The sequence below is a fragment of the Bombus vosnesenskii genome, unplaced genomic scaffold (genome assembly GCF_011952255.1).
Source record: "Bombus vosnesenskii isolate JDL3184/JDL3185 unplaced genomic scaffold, Bvos_JDL3184-5_v1.1 scf7180000013309, whole genome shotgun sequence".
Classification (NCBI taxonomy): domain Eukaryota; kingdom Metazoa; phylum Arthropoda; class Insecta; order Hymenoptera; family Apidae; genus Bombus; species Bombus vosnesenskii.
The window spans coordinates 1480383-1500818 of NW_022882958.1; the positions used below are offsets into that span (position 1 = coordinate 1480383).

At 39.1% G+C, this 20436-nt stretch overlaps 1 protein-coding gene across 5 annotated transcripts in view; it reads left to right on the top strand.

The window, feature by feature from the left end:
• LOC117234791 overlaps positions 1-20436 on the top strand; it is a 269398-nt gene that overhangs the window by 156908 nt on the left and 92054 nt on the right. For all 5 annotated transcript variants that reach the window (XM_033496329.1, XM_033496331.1, XM_033496330.1 and 2 more), the window contains exon 6: positions 9625-9737. In XM_033496329.1, the coding sequence (XP_033352220.1) occupies positions 9625-9737 (113 nt within the window). The remainder of the gene's footprint in view (positions 1-9624; positions 9738-20436) is intronic.

Below are 20436 nucleotides of genomic sequence, written 5' to 3' on the forward strand. Positions count from 1 at the left end.
ATCGAGTCGATTCCCGTCGAACAATAAACAGCAGCCACGATGAAACCGACGAAAACGACGACGTCGAGGTCACAGTTTCGTAAAACATTCGACGACGATGTTGTTTCAACGATAACTATGTTTCCTTCTACAGCCACCCCCTCCTCCACCCCACGTATTTTCGTGTATATCACGAGGTAACGCGTGTTTCATTAGAGGCTTCGTACACTTTCCAAACGAGCCCCTTTCTCGTCGCGCTTGCAATCGATTTTCGTCTTTCACTGTACGTATTTAGCTGGAATTTCTCCAATAGACTCGTTGTTGCCTCGCATTTCCCGTAATAATTATTCTTCGTTGATTGATGTTCGCGGGTGGGTGGACGCGCAGCGTTTTTCCATTTCCCGCATCGTTTTGTTCTTCCCAGCCGGATCTGGGTCAACGGAAACGTATTTTCCATCGGAGGAACGGAAAAACGACGCGAGCGAGAAGGGACCACGATCGATCAAAATCGAATGACACCACGGGAAAAAGTTCACTCGATGGAAATGGAATGCTCGAGGAAAATGTTTCTTTTTTTCGCTCTCTCTCTCTCTCACTCTCTCTCTCTCTCCAGTCCCACCCCTCGACCAGCCCGTGCGGTTCCTTCTGTCGTTCGCGTTAAGTGAAAATATTGATTTTCGCGCCTCTAGTATAATATTTATAGAAATTAGATTTATCGGACTAGCGAAATAATTCTTTTTATAATATTTTATAATATTAATAGAAAGTCGATATCATGTAGAAACCAAGTCATCGTGTGTTATTCTTTCGCACGATCCATCATAACCACCGTATAAACATCCAGAAACCAAACTTTTGTCAAGTTGTTCGAAATACAAGCGCTCGAAGACACTATTTTATCCTCTTCTTCAATCACGATCATTGCCTTTATTCGCTTGCACGTGGTCCTCGAAATTACGAATTTCCTGTGTGACTCTGTCGCGAGCAAAAAGTTTCAGCAGTCGTCAATCGGTTCGGTCTCTTTGTTTCTCGGTAAATAATCGATCAACCGCTTCTACGGACATGAAATCAGTCCGACGAAGATTCGAATGTTCATTCGACGTTCGAGTTGTTGAAGATCTCGGGATCGGAGCTACTAGGATCCGAACACACAGCGAATGCTTCTCCTCCATCGAAGATTTCTTCCATCGATACGACAAATAATAGCTGTCCCACCCATATCCGCGTGAAGTCCTCGTCAGGGTCGGACAAGTTATTTTCCATGTTCGACACGACCCAACCGTCGAATCCGTCGTGTCTCCCGGTCCTCGTTCTTCAATTTAACGTCGCGATCCCTTGTCATTACAAATCGGATTCCGTAGTCGGGAACGTCTTTAAATCCGCAGTCGTTCTCGGAGACTTTGACCTAGCCGAGATTAGGAACCTGTCTGTCCAACCTGTGATCCGCCAATGATATAAATTTTACGGGGACATTACCTTTTTTCTGATATCGAGTCTTCCCGCTCTTCAGGGGAGACATTAGAAATTTTGATTATCCAGAACGCTTACGCGTGATTCATTAATTTGAGCAGTAGGTAATGTTTAAAATCATTGGTAAGATTAACGAATGTGAATTTAATTTCAATATATTATTAGTAATGATAAATATCGCGCTTAACCATTACTTTGCCAATAATTCGTACATTTTAATAAAATTTATGTTATGTATTTATATCGTTGCTACAAATGTTCACGCGATATGAAACACTTACAAATAGTAATGAAAATTGGAATTCGGTAGATATAGAAAGGCGTAAAGAATATAATTCTAAATTTTATGCATGTGATAATGTTATATTATAAGAACGTTATGTTTGCACCATAGAATCCAATACAAAATCACGTGCTACTCTTTTACGAAAAACTTAACCGCGGATACTAAAATAAAAAGCGCAGGCCCACTTCTGTTCAATACAGAAGGCAACACGCGATTTATCTACATGTACGCGAGTTCGTCGAAAAACTTTATTTCTGGAGAATCCTACAAATCTCCTTGCAGCTACCGCTTCCGGTTTATTGGCTGTGAAGCGTTATGTATGCACGTTGAAGATTCCCGAGATACGGATTTACGGTCGGCGAACGAAGACGTACATATTTTAACCCCTTCTCTCAATTTCTCCCCTTCGATTCTCACTACACGTTCGCTTTTTTTCACCATCGTATGCCGTTGTTCTGCACGATTTCCGACTCCTCTAGCTCTCCGCATGATTTCACTTTTGTAATTTTCTGCATCGAAATGCTTTAATAAAAAGCTCTTTAAAAAAGAAAAAGAAGAAATTCGATCGAACAGGGACGATCAAATTTCTGAAAACATCAGAACGTGGAGGGCAATGACTGTATTCGCGATCAAGCTGAATGCACTCGACTCAACAAACGCGTGACTCCGATGACTTCTGCGATATAATATAACTATATATGTTTTTTTCTGTCATTCCTACGCTCTAGGAGATGTCAATAAAAATGCAATTTCCATGGGACGTATTGCTTCGGCAGCGATCGTAATGCCTCGCGAAAGATTTGTTTACTTACGTATCTACGATATATTCGTGCAGGAAATATGGATTCACGCCTCGGTGGAGGTAGGACGAAACATTTGGAGAACGGGCGAAGAAATTGACAGAGCTTCTTCCTCCGCTTTATCCCTCTTGCCATCCCTGTTTCCACGTTCAACCCCTCTTCGTCGATGTACCGCCAACGTCGTGGAACTTTCCCGTGGCGCTTTCTTCGCGCACCATCGCGCGCCATCGCGCCCTTTATTTCCCTTACATCCGAACTACCTTTCGATCACAGGCTTTTACTTTTTCCCCGTGGCAGTCGGCTGTCGAAGTATTTTGTAATCCCAGAAAATGGTGTATCCCAAAAGGAAACAGATTTCACCCCTGAACGCGCCCTTTATGCACGTCTGAGCTCGATATTCTTGTTTCTGGCCGCGTGCTCTCAGATTTGTCGAAATCTTAACGTACCGAACTGATCCCTTTTCCTGCAGGGGAAACACCATGAACACTGTTTTCTGTTTTCTCGAGAAACGAATAGAATCCTCGTTGATACAGGAACATGAAAAAGCCCCAGAGGATTTTCAATTAAATACACGCACTAGTATTCTCAATTATTCTCGATTATTCTCGAAATGGATGTACTATAAATTAAAATGCTTTCAATGCTTTTTCTTTCGGTTATGGATCGTGTCAATTTCTACTCAAACCATCAGAGTTATTGTTATATGAATTGTTTAATAATTTGACGTTTTAATAATTTGACGGATTGCAAGGAAATCTAGTGTTTAATCGAAGGTTAACAATATTCGGATTCAACATGCTCGTTGAACCATGCTGGCATTTAAATGAAAACTAATCAAATTAATATATCAATTTTAAATGTCCATTGTAACCCAGTTCCATATCAATTCATCCGTTTAATAAAACAAATATATTTTCTCTCAATTATTCCATGTCTAACATTGATTTATTTATTTTTATCCATTTCAATCTCTAATATTACATTTACTCGACGTTTTGCAGATAAAATAACAATATTTTAAAAAAGACCTAAATCTTCCATTCGCGTATATTCTTTTATATTCCGCGAGAGGGTCGCACGAAATTCATTATACCAGCGAATTTCTCAATTAAATTGTCAATGCATTTGGCTGGGAAGAGCCAGGAATGACGATGAAATACTCTGCGTATCGAGCAGGCTTTCGACATTAACGGGGATCCCCTCCGAAATTTATAAAGCTCGCTTTCTCTAAGCTCGCCGCATAAATAATGCATGTTCGCCACGGAAAGAAACAGATAGAGGTGGGAGGTTTACCGTGAGGCAGCTTAACGCCGCTTGTCCCCCGATCCTTTTTTGCCATCGTCGTCCGTTTAATCTGCGCGAAATTTTGCAAGAAATCCGCTCGTTGATATTCACTGGGACTCGATTCGCGTGCAGGCCTCGTCTCCATGCAAATAACGCAATTAAGAGATTCGAATATAGCCGAGATAACGCTCTCTCGCCCGCAAACAGTCAACTTTTTCTTCCGGTCTCGCCCACACCACCCCTTCCCTTTCGCGTTCACCTGTATCTCGAACGATTTGCATAGAAAGTCACCCTCTAACGAAGTTCTGACCATCTTCTCTGTTCGTTTTCATCGAAGGAAAAGAACTAGCTGCTTAGGTCAATTCAGTTTCCAGGAAATAGGAAAAGAATCCAGGAAAAGAAGAAATATTGCATGTGGGAATAATAATTTAAAGGATGATTTCTTCTGTTGTATTAAGGCTTAAAGTTTACTTAATTATTCGTATATTTATTCCTTTTAATTAGGATACGCTGAATGTGAGATATTATCGGAACTTTGATGATTTTACATCGTATTTTACTTTTATGTTCTGTATCCTCGATATCCTTCTACATCGTTGTATTGCGATATCATTTCTGAAGTAATGACACCATTGTGTTAAATCCAATAATTTTAATAAAGGATAATGGTAATGCAGGAAACGCAATGACTCATTAACATGTAATTAACAAAACAGTATAATATATACGATAGAGATAATAATAATAAAATATAAAATGACTTGCATACAAATAAGAAATTTAAAAACGGTACTGAAATAATTATGTCGGATATGACTGGTAACCTGAGTTTAACTAGCTCCTTCCTCCTCGGGGAAAATGTCTTCGACTCCATACGCGTGTCTACTGAAAAATGGTTGGCCACCATATTTTCAAGGACAGCCATGGTCAGACATCACGTAAACGTGACGGCAGCCGTCAAAGTTTTGATAATTTCTATGATACGACGAAATTTGTGTACATTTAACTCTTCCACTTTCGAAACAGTTAAATTTTACTATTATATCTAGCTTAAATTAATCATATAAATATTCGATCTGAAATTTCACCTCGAATTCATCCACGAGATCGTGCCTCGATAGACCTCTCTTATCTGAAAAATATAAACATCATTCCTAAGTTAACTCTGCATGCAGGTACGTGATTCTGATAAGAGGCTCTTTAATCGTAAACGAAAAGGTAGAGACCGGTGCGAAGAGTAAGAAGGTATGTTTCACGAGAAGCTGATTTTCGGAGAGGTACAAACGTGATTGGAATTCCAATACTTTCGTCCGTGGGAAGAAGTTCATTACAGTAACGAACGTCCGTAGACCTTTACCCCGTGGGTCAAGCTGTTCTTAATTTTCTCTCAGACATAGCACGCGAATCGATTCGTCGTCAAGGATCTGTAAATTATCGTATTGCGGAAATATTGAATTGCAAACAGATTTTGAGTCGTAACATGTTAAAGAAAATAATGAAAGCTACATTTCTGATAATAACGAAGCAATCTTAACAATAATACAATCTCGATAGCGATTTAATTTGTCTGTAATTTCAGTCGCACAAATGGCAACTTCTAAAACGCCAACTGAAAGATTAGTCTCGCGTTGCGAGTTTGAAAAAGAATAACAGAACGAAAAAGAGGGAAGAATCGTTTGACGTAGCGTCGTTTCCTCCCTCCTGCTGGTCGAAGAAAAGGTTATTCACCGTCTAGAAGCGCGAAGTTGAGAGGCCGAGCCCGCCCCTTTGTCAGCCCTTTTGATGTTAACAAGAGAGACTTCAGCTTCCTATTGCCGCGACAGCTTCGACAGATTTTCGTGCGCACGTGTCGATCGATTCCACTCTTTTCGCCATCTCTTTCTTTCTCTTGTCGAAATCTTTTGTGGCCTACGGAGGTCGTGAAACGAGGGCTTCCATCATAAATAGCGTCGGTTTTCCGATTCCGATAGATGGATCGATGGAAAGTTTCAAGGTCTGTAGAAGAGAAGAAAGGGTCGAAACGAGAGAAGGGGAAAACGAGAGAAGGCTGCCGATGTAGAAGTTGAACGAGTTTTCAACGAAATGCTCGTAAATCATAAAGAAGGTATCTGTCGATCCGTGCAGCGTTTCGTACAACGTCTAGAAACGACATATTGTTCCCGATCGAAGTATTCCATAAATCAAACGTAGCTTGCCACGAGCATAACCAAAGTAGATCCGTTTAAGAAACGTGATAACTCTCGAGACGACCATCGTTGAGGAAGAGGTGCAATCGTATTGGCAGATAATCAAATCGCACGGTTGACGAAGAGCCAAATGAAGGAGGATTTATTGTAAGCAAATAGAATTAGAAGTTACGAGTGCCTTGAGTAACCTCTGGTCCCGGCTGCTGTGACGCTAACCCAAGTAGAGCTAACCTGACCTAACTAAGTAATTCAATTAGAGAAGCACCGAAGACGGTACGCCCGAAACCCGTCCACGGAATCTCGGTAACGCTCGTTGTCTCGTCTCTACCTGGCTGCGTTCCGAATCGTACCCTCTGCAACTTTGTTCCCATGGTCGATTCCTTATTGCTAAATTGGCTGTAGGTTTCAGCGAGGTCACGGCTAACGAGAAACTTAAACGAATACAATTTGTAGCGAGCCTCGAGTTTATACGAAAGGATCGGTGCAATCTTTTGCCGGATAAAATTAAGGGAAAAAATTTAAACGAAATATGGATATGTATTGGACGTTAAAATATTCTGGATACGAATATTCTGGATTGTTTGGTTCTGAGATTCTGCGTTGAGTGCTCCATTGTTGTTAACAAATTCTTTATCAGAAGATCTACTTTGATTTATTAACTAGAGTTCCTGAAAACGACATTAAAAATTGATCAAATCTTTTGTAGAGAAAATTCGATAAAAGAGAATGAAAATATTGTATAGTTACGTGTTAAATATTATTAAAAGGCCTTTTAAAGGAAACGTTCTTTCTATCTGCAAATTCGGAGACACGTGTTGCATTATTTCGAATAGTCTTCTTATCAGAAGATCTTTCTCAATTCACGAACAGTCTTTTTGTTGTAATCTCACCGATATTATGTACACCCACGTACTTTGATGCGCAGGTGCAGAAACTTCTCTCACGGTGACCTGCACTTTTATTGCACCGCTTGCTGCCCGGAGAATCCGGAGAAACGCAGTAACCGCTTCAGTATGAAAATCACCGTTTTACCCCACATTCCAGCATAGTTTTACAGTTTCAAATACAGTCTCACAAATAACTTCATATACAGTTTCGTTTTATATTCAGGTTTCTCTTATCGTCTTAACACTATCTGCGGATATTTCTATTTTAATAAACATTTTGTATTCTTCACATAAATACGTAGAATAAAGAAATTCAACATCTCTTGCAACACAATAACAATTTTTAGAAATACTTTTTCAAGGCATACGTTTCATAAATACTTTGCGCTTCTAAGGACCACATCATCAATGTCAACCGAAGTAGGTTACGAGTCATCGATATAGGTGGAACCAAGATGGAAATCGTCATTAGAGTATAATCAGCAATCGTGGACGATTGGCGCCTCTGGTATCGTCATTAACGGCACACGTAATTTGAAGAGTTATTATCGTCAAACTCAATGACTACGCGTGTTATCAGTAGTCGATCCAACAGTCCAAGAGTAAGCCCAACTTCGGTTTCACCGACCCGAGGATAGTTCCTATCGCATTTCACGCTCCGAGATAACCAGTTTCTGGCGCTAAATCCCTAGAGTCGTCGGTGTCGAGTCTCAAGGCACAGGAGTCATCAGAGTCGTGCCTCGCGTTTCAGTGTCGTCGATATCTTCTCCTGGAAACCTTCTGTTGCCAATATCTTGTTCTCCTCCGTTTTAACGTTTCGTACTGCACTCTACATGGTTTCATACCCATTAAATTGCTGATAAACGTGAATTTCAAGTTTATCATACTCTGTTACGAATATGTTATATTTACATACAGTTGTATCGTTTCAAAATTTCTACACGTATAATATGTACGATATATATTTTGGAGATAGCATTATTTTATTTTAAAAGGCTCATTAAAATAATACGTATTCGCTAATGACAGAGTACAATTTTCTGTAGGGATATTATTACAATTTCCATATAATATGAAATCCATTCGTTTTCACACTGATATTTCTATCCTCTCTTATAACGACCCATGGAAATGTGACGAAAATTGAAAAATTCATTATGGGCAAGTAGAATAATTATGAAACTTCATACGTTTTAAATGAACAAATTCTCGCTTCAAGCAGAACTGCGCGATTCTTTTATCAAACTTAGCTCAATCTCTATAAAAAATTACTTTGATTTAAATGAAAGTTACGTGTATTTCGCTAACTATATCTTCCATTTCTAACAACATGTAATAAATATAATGCTTGAATTTCCAATAAACATAGAATAAAATGTTAAAAACAACCTCGTCTACTATTCCAAACTATTCGGACGCGTTCAGAAGAAAAGACACAAATGACATATCGTTTTAATTAGAAGAAAAAGAGCGAAGAACGTCAGGAGCGCGAAGACACTCTACGAGCGATAAGTTTTTATGTGGAACATAGGTCCTGTTGATGGAAGAAGTTCTTCTTTCTCGAAAAGAGGTTCAGATATCGATTCTCGTCCATTCGACGAAGGACTCGGACGTGCTTGCTTTCTAAACAGCTCTCCAACACGGCAGACGACCAGTCCGATCTCGGATCGATGCTGGACTAATCTCGAAGAAACTTCGTCGGCTTGACCTCGTCGATCTTTTTCCGAAAACACGATTCCTTCGATTGCGAGATACATGTTCGACCATGTTCCCGCCGTCATTCTCGATCGTCGCGCGAACATGCTTCGTCAAAAAGTTTTCGAGGAACGTTGAAACAGTTCGATCGTATTTTTCATCGTGCCACCGCCTGTTTCTGCGTAATAACACGGCGATACACTCCGTTAGTTTCGAGGCACGTTTTCGTCTTCAAGACGTGCACCGTTTCCGTCTGGGCCGTCTGATCTCGTTTCATGAGGAGAATAAATCCATTTCTGTTACAATGCAACATAGGTTCGTTTCCAGTTCGATGATATCTTCTTGACGTACAAAGTGTTACATACGAATGTTGTTACTTGCGAATAATTGAAAATTTTGTTTCTAGTTTATATAAATGATAACTTAATAATAATGGTGTAATTACGAAACGATTTCATCGATGAAAACTGTCAGAAACTGTAGATCTTGTTAAAGAGATTCGTCGATAAAGCGAATCTATCGTGTAGCTAGAGCCAACTTCGATTTTGCAGTAGTATGAGCTTGGCCGAGTCTCTGGTCAGACGGTTTATCAACTTGACAGTAAAAATTCGTATTTGATCAAACCTGAATTTTTTGTTAACTTTTGTACAGATGTCTCTATGTTTTTCTTCCTTTGTATCGTACATTTTTCGTTCTCGTTAATTTTTTATTTCATACATTATGTTTCGGTTCCTAGAAAAATTCAAATTTTAAGACAAACGTACAGGTCGTTCATAAGCAGCGCACGCGAATTGATAAAAAATTGGGCGGTTCCTTCGCGGGCTGTCGCCTTCTGCATCATTTACGAAGAATACGTAAATTTCCCTAGCGTGTGCCATGCCATGAGAATCAGCCGTAAATATCACGGGCCAGTACGGATCACGCAATAACTCGGTTCATGATATTTATAACGAGTTTCTTTTATTGTTTCAACGCGCAAAATTCCCTGTATCTTGCACACGTGAACCAGGCAGGCTAAGTATTTACGTTTGTTTCAGAATAAACGAAAGCACCACGAGATCCCAATTCCTGGCGTACTTCAGTTTCTCGTCCAAAGCGAGCGTATCCGTTGGTTGGCCAGTAAAAGGCGGAGATCCGAAGAACAACACTGGTGAGTGAGTGTTTCATCCCGTTGCAGCAACCTGTTTCATTTTATCACCGTTTTATTTTATTGTCCAATCACATACAAAATCTGTTTAATGACGTTCATGAAATCTAAATTCACGATATTTTTGCTATAAATTTCGATATATAAAATATTACCATTTAATAAAAGGAAGGATAAATGTGGCTAAGTTGTAAATTAATGTTCAGAAAGTACACTCTGAGACCTCTTCTTGCGGGTTGTTACTTTCGAATCTCGACAGATCTCAAGGGTAGATGATAAAGTGCAAGGTCTTATTTTACAAGTTTACTCAGGAACACTTAAAAATCTGCAACGATAAAACTCGATCTAATTTTCTCAAGATAGGAGAAAAAAAACTTTTCTTGTAAAAAAATTCGCGGAAATTGAAACGAAGGTTTGAGTAAAACTTACGTTAGTGCCAATTTTGAATACCAATCGAAACTGCAACGAAAAGCTGTAATCTCTTCCGCCGAAAATGCTTTGTACGCCACGTTTCGTGCTTCAATGAGCAATGCAAACTCGCACTGCGAAATCATAAGTCAATCAGGATAGCTAGAGCAATCAAACAACACGTAGAAATTAACAGCACCAGGTAAATTCGCCTCTTGGAGGGATATCGAGCAACGACAAGGTCGAACGAATACGCTAAACTGTCCTGCCTCGCAGATCAAACATTGATCTAGATCGGTTTCCGGGTTCGTTACCGATAACTTTATCTAGCTGTAGGATATTATGCGATTGTATCATTAGCGAGTTCATTTTCGTCTGTAATAGGCAGACACCTGCGGTTCAAACGCGCTACATCGATTTTCAAGCCGGTACCCCAGCGTACAAACCAATTCACCGTTTCGAAATTAACGGATCAGCCTCGGGATACCAGATTAGTGGAGCAACGTTCAATTTTAGATAAGTTTTACCTCACAAACGTAAAGTAATAAAAACGTTATTTAATAACATTGGAATTTTTTATGGCCAGATCTAACAAAATACAAGCGCCACGTTTATTTCGCAAATTCTCCTTGTGGAAAAATAAGAAAATAATATAGAGTCAGATATTTTCATTTTCGGCTTAATTTTCGAAAAAATCGGATTTGAAAATTAATACTTGAACGTGGCTAATTACCGACTGAATACAAAAAACAATCAATAGGATGTCTTTCTAAATGCGAAGATAAATAAAAGATATGAAGTAAAATGTTTCCTTTTAAGGTTTCATTTTGAAGGAAATATAGCTGCAATATCCTTAATTAAGAATCGGTCTAGCGCATACGTATGATAAATTTTCAAATTTGCTTTTCTTGAAAACAAAGTGTCTCGCGAAAGAATTTTATTCGTCATTTTCGTTTTTTTTTTTTTTACACATAGAACGATCTCCTGTCAATTATTTAGCACTGTCTAGTCCGGAATTGTTCATGTTCGAGTATATTTAGTAAATTTTCAAACTCGATTTTCTTGAAAATCGAATGAAAGAATTTTATTCTACATTTCTCACTTATTTTTCTGCAAGGAACGTGTTACTCGCCGGGACTCTATAATTTAAAGATATACGAACACGATACAACGCAGGACAGTGGATATATTGTTCTAACACCCACGCGTTCTTTCTGTCACTCGTTTCAAGCGAAATATGCAGATATTTCTAGGACACATTCAGTCACGTTCACCCAAAATCTTGGGTGACCAAGTACTCTTCTTTCACATCCTAATCTCAACGCTACATTCTTTCACGTATTTCTGGTATTCAAAACTCGGCTACTTGCGATATATAATAGCATCAAGTTCTCATTCCTGCTAATATTCTCAATAATAAAATGAGTAGTTACGATAGGTAGTTGAGTAGCTTGACCTTTTAATCTAGCTGTCGTCAATAGACGACGAAATGAAAATCTAGTGAAACACGGCTAATGTTAACGAGCAACGTGTCTCGTATCGCAAATTGTAGTGTATTTAGACTCGTCATCTTTTTTGCATTTGAAGCGAGCCATTTGTAAAAACGTACCCGTACTTAAATAAAGGGTTGTCGGCTCAAACGAGTCAACGTATGCCGAATCTCCTATAATTCGACAAATCGTTCTTTACTCACTATCGATACTCTAACAAAATTCCGCGCTAGAAAATAATTCTCATTTCTACGTTAGGGAATCAAAGAGGAAGAAATGGAAACAGAGAAGATCGAAAGAAATTCTGATTCGCAAGAGAAGATTAAAGAAAAAAGAGAATCCAATTTCAGAATTCGAACGTCGCAACGGATCACTCTAAGAGTATATACTATCTTCCATCTTGTCCGCGCAAGATTCACGGCAAGGAGGAACAAGAACGAAACGAAAGAAAAAGGGGAAAGGTTCTCGTGACAGGGGCGTCTTGGTAAGAGTATTCTTTTCCCGAGTGAAATCCTGGAAGAAAATGTGAGAAACGCTCGGCTTTCGAGGACCCTTGGTGTCCGTGGAATCTTTGCACTCGACGTTAATTCTGAACCGATGGAGAACTGAAAACGGTCGTGGCCATGGACTTTCGAAAGAGAGAAATAGAAGATTGTCAGAAAGGATGGGACGAGGGATGAAAGCGATAGCAGTCGGTGGATGCACGAATTTCCTTACGCAAACAGAGAAGAGGCGTAATTTCTGCCTAGTTAGAACGAAAATTATGCGAGCTTAAGTGCGAGATCGTCCGGGCTTAACCGAATAAGGGCAGTTTAGGATCCGTGGAGAATTTAGACTGACCGAGGTAAAGCGTTAACGACACGAGCTCTCGACCACCGATCTCCATAGAAACTTCTCTAATTTGCCATTCTAAAGAGTAGTATCACGACGTTACGACCTAAATTATCTATCGTGTTCGTAACTGTTCGAATCTTGGTCGATAAAGAATTCCAGAGTGGCAGTTCAGCCACGCTCATTGCGATGTAATGGAGATCCATGAAGAGAGAATGTTCAATTGCGACGTTAGATAGAATCTAAATTATTAAATTCTGTCTTTTAACATTATGTTTATGGAAGAGAACTGTCGTTATTTCTTTACTCAGAGGTAGGATCACAATAGTTATTATGTTATTGAATGGTTAAATCTATCACACCGTTCTGAGCCAAAAAAACCTTTATTGCACGCGCTTACAAGAACTAGGGGTAAAAACAAAAAAGCCTATCTTATCTTATCTTAAGCCTAATCTTAAGCCTATCGATTAAATCTATCGATTGTAACTAGGATAATCTTCTAGTTACTATTTCTTATAACTAACGCCTCTGCATATGGATGGCGAGCACGAACTCACGTTGTTATTTTCAACAAGAACATTTGAAGGATTGATTAGTATTATCTTCGTCGCTATTTTCTGCTTCAGCTAAGTTCTATAATTTCATGAAGTTCGATGTACAAGAATAGAATGATCAAATAACAAGAGATCTCCAGTGAATTGAACAGTCAACGACGATATAGCTCCGTATCTTTATTTGTTCAATTTGGAATTTGAAATTTGGAAAAGCACGATAAATATAAAATGCCAACGTCGAAGTGAATTTCTAGATCAGGCAGCGCATTGGTATTTTTAAATCGTCGAAAGGAAATCATGGGAAACATAGAGAAACGCTTCTATTAATATTTGGCCCGGTGTCGGCTATCGATGCGACGAAATTGCACGTTCCAAATTGGCAGGTAGCTGGATATTTTGGGAATGCACTGCTGCGCGAATGACTCTAATTGGATAATGTTTCCTGGTGCAACATTCTACGCATTAATGTAAATTTCACAGCCGTTCTGCTTCGTATTCGCAGAGGCAGTATAATAACGAAATTGGTCGTTACGACAATTTTGTTTAGAACGTTGCCTTATCTCCACGCTGCAGCTGTTTAATGTAGCGCTTAACCCTCCGCAATAAACAAAAAGCAGCGGCCTCTGCATCCTGTGATATCTGCGTTTCTATATCAAATCATCGAACTTCTACTCGTAGAAAAATATCGCTAAAACCATATGTATATATATATATATATATATATATATATATATATATATATATATATATATATATATATAACTGTTTAGGAAATTCGAGGATTTGGGAATACAAATTATTTACTATATTTCCCACACAACAGTTATACATCTATATTACTCTCTGAAGAACGTCTTGCACGCACGCTGGTCGCCAACCGACTATCCTAGATTCTTCTAACATCTGGCAACAGTCTTTTGTCTCCACTAAGACCTTGACGCCCTCTAACCCTTACACGCACACTCTCATGTACAGTGTAAATGTATCACTTCCCTAACAATAACTTCTGTCAGCTTTCCCGACAAGATTAGTTACAATGACAAACGCTTCGTGGATCTACATAGGATCATCAGCATACAGGAAAGTACGAAAAGTCTGATTTATGATTTTAATCGAAGGATCCACGCGTTCGATAACGTGCCAATTATCTCCACATATTGTATTCCGCATACATATTACTTACACGCACATTGCACCGCGCTACGGGAACAATGAATAATTTATGGAGACCGAAATTGAGCCTTACGCCAGTAGCGCGAGCCTGTCCGATCGATACAGCGCAGATTATTAACGGCGCATCGAATTGAATTTCGCTCGACACGCGAAATCAAAATGATGAAATTGAGGACAGGAGATCGTAGGACGAGGTTGAAAAGGGATGGAAAAAAAGAAGAGAAGGAAGGAGAAGAAGGGAAATAGTTGGACGTCAAAAGGACCGGTGCTGCTACCGTTACATAGATGTCACATTTTTACGACGTCCTCGTTCACTTTTTTTATACGACACCCTATTTCCTGGGAACAGCGTGACGAATGTGTGTCCATTCCACGGCGAAATAGCATTCGACAGTGTGGCCCCCGGTGGATATTCCTGCAAGAAACTTAATTCGTTGTAGAGTATATTGAGCGAAAATGGACGTTCGCGACTTCATTTAATATCTCCAAGGGAAAAGAACAAAAAAGCAAAGAGAACGCGTTAACTAGCACCAGAAATTGAAACAAGACATAAACCATATCTGAAATTCCAATCGTTTGTACAAGAGTTTTGAGAATTCTCAGGATTTCTATTCTAATGTTCCGAACGACACATTCTTGTGCGTTATTTCAATTTAACTACACTGTCGTAACCAGGCTGCTGATATTTACGCAAATTCGTATCTTCGCGAATATGATCGAAGAAACAAAACGTAAGCAGAGATATGTTTCATCCAGTGAATATTATACCGAGTACTCTACTTGGATTACTTTACATATGTTCGCGTATATGCATTCGGTGGATTTTGGTATCTTCAAATTTTCTATAAATGGATAAAAATTCGCAGTACAGTCGTTGGCATAGAAATTCCGAACTGCAAAGATAAATATCGTGAAGAAAGTAACTAACAAAAATCTATATCTTTGTCATATCATCCCAGCGAAAGCTAACACAGTAAGAAACATCGTAATTTCCACAAAGCAATTTCAAACTATCATCAATCTGTACGTGATACGAAGAAATGGCAACGATAATGTCCTCGCAAAGAATAAAGAAGCGAGTATATAACTTTCTCGATATCCCCGAAGCAGCAGTAACAAGTACATAGAAGAAGTCTCAGTACTGATAAAAGTAAGTCTGAATCACCGCGTATTATTCGTACACGTACAAACACGATGCACGTGTGCACCGAGCTATTTCGTTGGTCGCGTCATACGTTTCCAAGGAACGGATTTAAGGTTTCCTTTACAACGGGCAACGGCACGCTGCCTGGGGTACTAGCGAGTGTATCGATAGGAAGGTAGAGACGAGGCGGAATGAAGGGAACGACGGTGTGCAGCGTGGTAGAGCGGTCGTTTTACCGGTGGCGGAGTAGCAATAAGAAAGGTAGAGGCGGATGAATCCGCGCGGTGGTAAAAGCGGTGGTCCGGGGTGAAAGCTCTTCCCATCCCCCTCTTCTCTTAACCCACCCCGTACATAGGGAACGCCGGTCCACGTATAACGAGAGACGACAACGATTCTCGATTATCCCTGGGAGAAAGCCTGGGGCCTTCCATATGCGCGAGACGTACGATTCCGGACGTCGACGTGACTCCACCCACAGGATGAATTCCCTTTTCTTTCTCTTTTTGTTCCTCGTTCTCCTTTCCTTTTTTTTTTTTTTTGACAACCATCGTGTGGCCTGGCTTTATCGAGGTTCGTGAACGAAAAGAAACGAAAGGAGACGGAGAATAGGAAAGTCGAAGAAGTGAGAATGAAGAGAAGAAACGAACGAAAATGTCGCGGTCGCTTGACAAACAGATCAATCGTTCGGTCTCGCCTCACTTTCTCCTTCTTCTTCCCGCCACCGTATAAATCCGTTTTTGCCCCCTTTTGTCTTTTCGTTCCGCTTCTTTCGATTTAATCCAGGGGGATTCCGTTTCCCTCGTTCCAGCGGGAGAAATCGTACAAAGAGAGACATTCTTAGAGAAGTGGAAGAGGTCGATGATTCCACAGTGATATTTCAACGCGGCTCGTATGGAGAGGCGTGAGTGTCGCAGCAGTGTAAGTCAGCCGGTCGTCAGACCGTTCTTGTAGAAGTGAAAGATCATTTGGTAAATCAGAATGTTTTCCAAGAGGCTACGTCGCATCTCGGGGTTGAGATATACGAGAAAAACGTGTCAGGGAAGGGTAACCAGCCACTCGGAAGAAAAACGAACCGTCGACCGATTGACAAACAAATCAATCGTCGAGTTTTACGTATGCGGTCCTCTCGTCGTGTCTGTCAATTTGTCTGAGAGACTTCAGATGCTCGATGGATATATTTCAATGTGATACACGCTGGTTTTAAGCGTCAGAATGTGATTTTTTGTTAAAAGCAGACGTAGAGAAAGAAACAAAGTTGTGACATATTTTAAAAAATACGTTATGCGGGAAATGTTGTATGAAATGTATATATCAAAGTAGCACAAATTATACTATAAAGGAATAGCATGAGAATAGGAAAGTGTACGGTTTATTGCTTTCTTAAGCGGCCCATAACTTCATCTCAAGAACATTCTACAGCTATCACATTCACGCTACTTCCTCCAGAAGCTCGCCGGGAATATATTTCTCCAGCAACACACGATTCTTCGACAGGCTGCTGCGTAAATGCTCCGCCACTTTCTCTCTTTCCTACTGTCATCCCTGAGAGGTTGTCGCGTCGTGGCATTTGTCAGATTTCACTTCCCTGCTTGCGAATTTGGCGATAACGCTTCCGTCGATAAAAAATTCCAAAAATATATAGAAGAATATTCGTTTGTTTATCGTAACTTTAATTTCCGTATAAGCTCTATTTTCATATTCCGATATTTTTCTATATTTTCACCAAGCGCAGCCAATTTCATTCCATGTAAAAACGAAAACAAAAAACATAAACGTAATTCGATAATAGCAACTCTTCGAAAACAATGTTTAAATTTTTTTATATGACGAAATAAGAATGGCAAAATAAAAATAGAATAATATTTGAACGACTGGATTTTTCTCGTGTTTTTATATCTTTAAGCTGAAAATAAACGAGCGTATGAATATTTAACACTAGAAATACAATACTAAAGTTAAAAAAAAATTTTCCACGCTGATATCGCGTAATTCTCTTCAAAACGTTATCATTAGACGAAACGATGTTGAATATTGATGACACAGTCCATTTGCAGTGTCGCTGTGTGTTATGGTAAATATGACATGTTGCGAAAAAACAAACTTCGCGTTCGATCCTTTCGCCATCGAACTGTTTGCATGCCAACAGAGCGACAGCTACAGGGAAGAGAGAAAACTTGTTCGAATATATGGATATATAGAATCTCGATGTATACATTCGGTTTACATTCTGTCTTCCGGATGACCTGGCAAACGTTTGCAAAGTAGGCGAAATCAAAAACGTTTCGCCGGTTTGTGCAACCTATACCGGTTACAACGCGAACGTGGCTAAAACGAGGGAACGATCGAATTGAAAAACAAAATGCACGAAGGAAAAATGGCGATGGTTGCCGAAGTAAATTGACTTTATTCAATTATATTGATTTGTTTGCGTGCCGGAACGTGGTCCGTCTTTTTCCTCCTTTTATTATTAGTTTCACTCTTTTACCGTTTGCACTTTTAACCCAGCTTTTTGGTAACTTTTCAAAAGGAAAAAATAACGATCGAGACACGTGCAACTAGTACCGAAGCTATTTTTTCTTTTTTCCGTTTTTTAATAAATTTTCTATACAGTAGACTGTATTATATCTTAATTGGAGCACTGTAAACATCTTCTTATGATACATCTTGCAGCTAGTGCACAAATAGTGGAAGTGAATAATAGCGTACAGCTGACACAGCAGTGTAGGTTAAAGTAGTAACAGACATGAAACTTTTCAATGTGTACTCTTTTATAGACAGTAAACGTTAAATGTTACTATTTAAACAGTGAGAATTATTAGATTTTTAATAATGTTACGAATAATATTTTATGGCAGAAATTGTAGATTGTAAGTAGTATCAGTCAATAATAATAGATATCTAGGCACAGTAGGATAGATTGATCTAGCTAGATCAGACACGAAATATAAAGGTAATAAATTACTGATTCGAAAGGCATTAATTCGTTCTTTTAAGGGCTTGGTTATAAAAAAAAATCAATATATAAAAGTATATTTAATAGCAGGTTTATCCCTTTAATCTTCTCCTCTGCGGCAAGGTTTTCATTCTTTCCAGACGAGATAAAAGGATTATTCGTTTGGCTTCCTTCAACCGTTGATTAAAATGCATTTCGGAGAAGATATAACAGATTCTTTTGAATTTAATAAATAGACCTATTGTTATAGAAAAAAATTTACACTCTGTATTTGAAAATTGAAGAAAACTTTTCTCTCTGTGCAAATATTTGCTTAATGCCCTCGTTCCTCGCTTCCTCTTTCTCTTATTCCAATTTTCTTGAAAACTGTGCTCGTTTGAGCAAACGAATCGACTCGCGGTATTTTAATTAACACGTCTGTTCAGCACGAGAATTTGGCCACGAACAGTACCTTTCTTACGCTAAAACATTCCATTAAATACTTTGGTTAAGAAAACAGCATTGTTACAAAAGAAGAGAAACCGTTTCGTTAAAACATATGCAACCGGCTCACGGTGTACGATATTATCAACACAGGGTAAAATATTGAAGCATAAGTTATCGAATCATAAAATTATTGAATCAGGATAGAATATTCACGTTGGTATTAATTTCTTTAGCGATTTTTACAATGATCTTGCGCATGCGCGACCGTGTAAGTGTAAAGGTAAACGTGGAAAGTCCATTTAATTACGATGATGTGTTCAACTGTGACGAGTGAGAGAAAAAAAGAACGAGGGAGAAAGAAGGCAGAGAAAATACAGGTTGGAGGAGAAAAACGGAGAAAGGAACGGAATTAAGCGACTTCGGACGCGAGCAATTAGGTGGAAAAAGAACGAGCAGAATTCAGTGCAGGAAGCCGAAAGGGTGAGCTCGAGCGCGAAAAAATATGCTAAAAGACAAGGTAGAAAAAAAAGGGTCTCGAGAACGCAGAAGCCATTATATATATTCAGAGAAGCTTTGGCGCCCGTGGATTGGTCCCGTCCTAACTCTAATGGGTTCACCCATTATGACAATTGCATCCTCCGGATATATAAAACTAAACAAAAAACATGGAGGCAAATAGGACGAACAAGTGCAACAACTATACGCCGTCATCCTCCGACGCCGTGTCGGAAGAAAAAGGCGAAGAAGGTGGCGCGCCGCCGCCTGCTTCGCGCCAGAAAATATCGTCTCGCCTCGTAGAGATTCTAATTCAAGCTGGCAGGATGTAGTACGAATCGGTGGCGTCACGGTGCACTATGCTTTTAACCTGCTTTGTCAGAAGACATACCGTCCCTTGTCATTGATGGTGGCATAAATAAAAAGAAAATGACTTCTCTTTTTATTGCGCGAATATGCTTCATAGATTTCCATCATGAATCTCTTCTGTTATCTTTTATCATGCGAGGCACAAGCATATTTCTTGATCTTTATTGGTTTTACGTCATAAGGTAAAGGTAAATAAAATTAGATAATTACGAAATAAATTCCTAAGAATAAAAATTTTTTCAAGTTATTCTATTATTGTATTAATGTTCATAATAGGTTAGAATAGAATTAGCGAATATTTATTGCGTTTAACAGGATCCCCATGTGTTATTTCTTAGGTTTAATTATGACGTTAACAACAGACAGCGCCACTATTGAATTAATGTTTGACGAATACCATTGATTCAACTGATTCGAATCTTCCAAGCTTCAATCGAAAGAATGTTTTCCTTTAGAATTATGTTGCTTCCTATTTTCAACTTCGTTTGTACATGAGATTATAAACGCTGCCACATGTCTCGCACTTTACATCCGAAGAAAGAAAATGTACAGCCGATTCGTAAATATCACACTACGTCCAGTCACACGATTTGCTTGTTAGACAATATTTGTTTTAGCGTCCCATTGCTGAACCTCTTCTCTGGCAGTGTGGATCCACGTGCATTGTTCGAAAGTAGCTCTTACATTTGCTCGCTATTATGCGACCTCGCTTCCTCACATCGCAATTTAGCTTATTCTTCCTTTTACGAATCAATTTTAATAATAATAAATAACTATCAAAAGAATAATTATTGATTATAATAAATACAATCGTCGATATAAATATCAAAGTTATTTTCAGGAACCCTCCCTCCCCCCA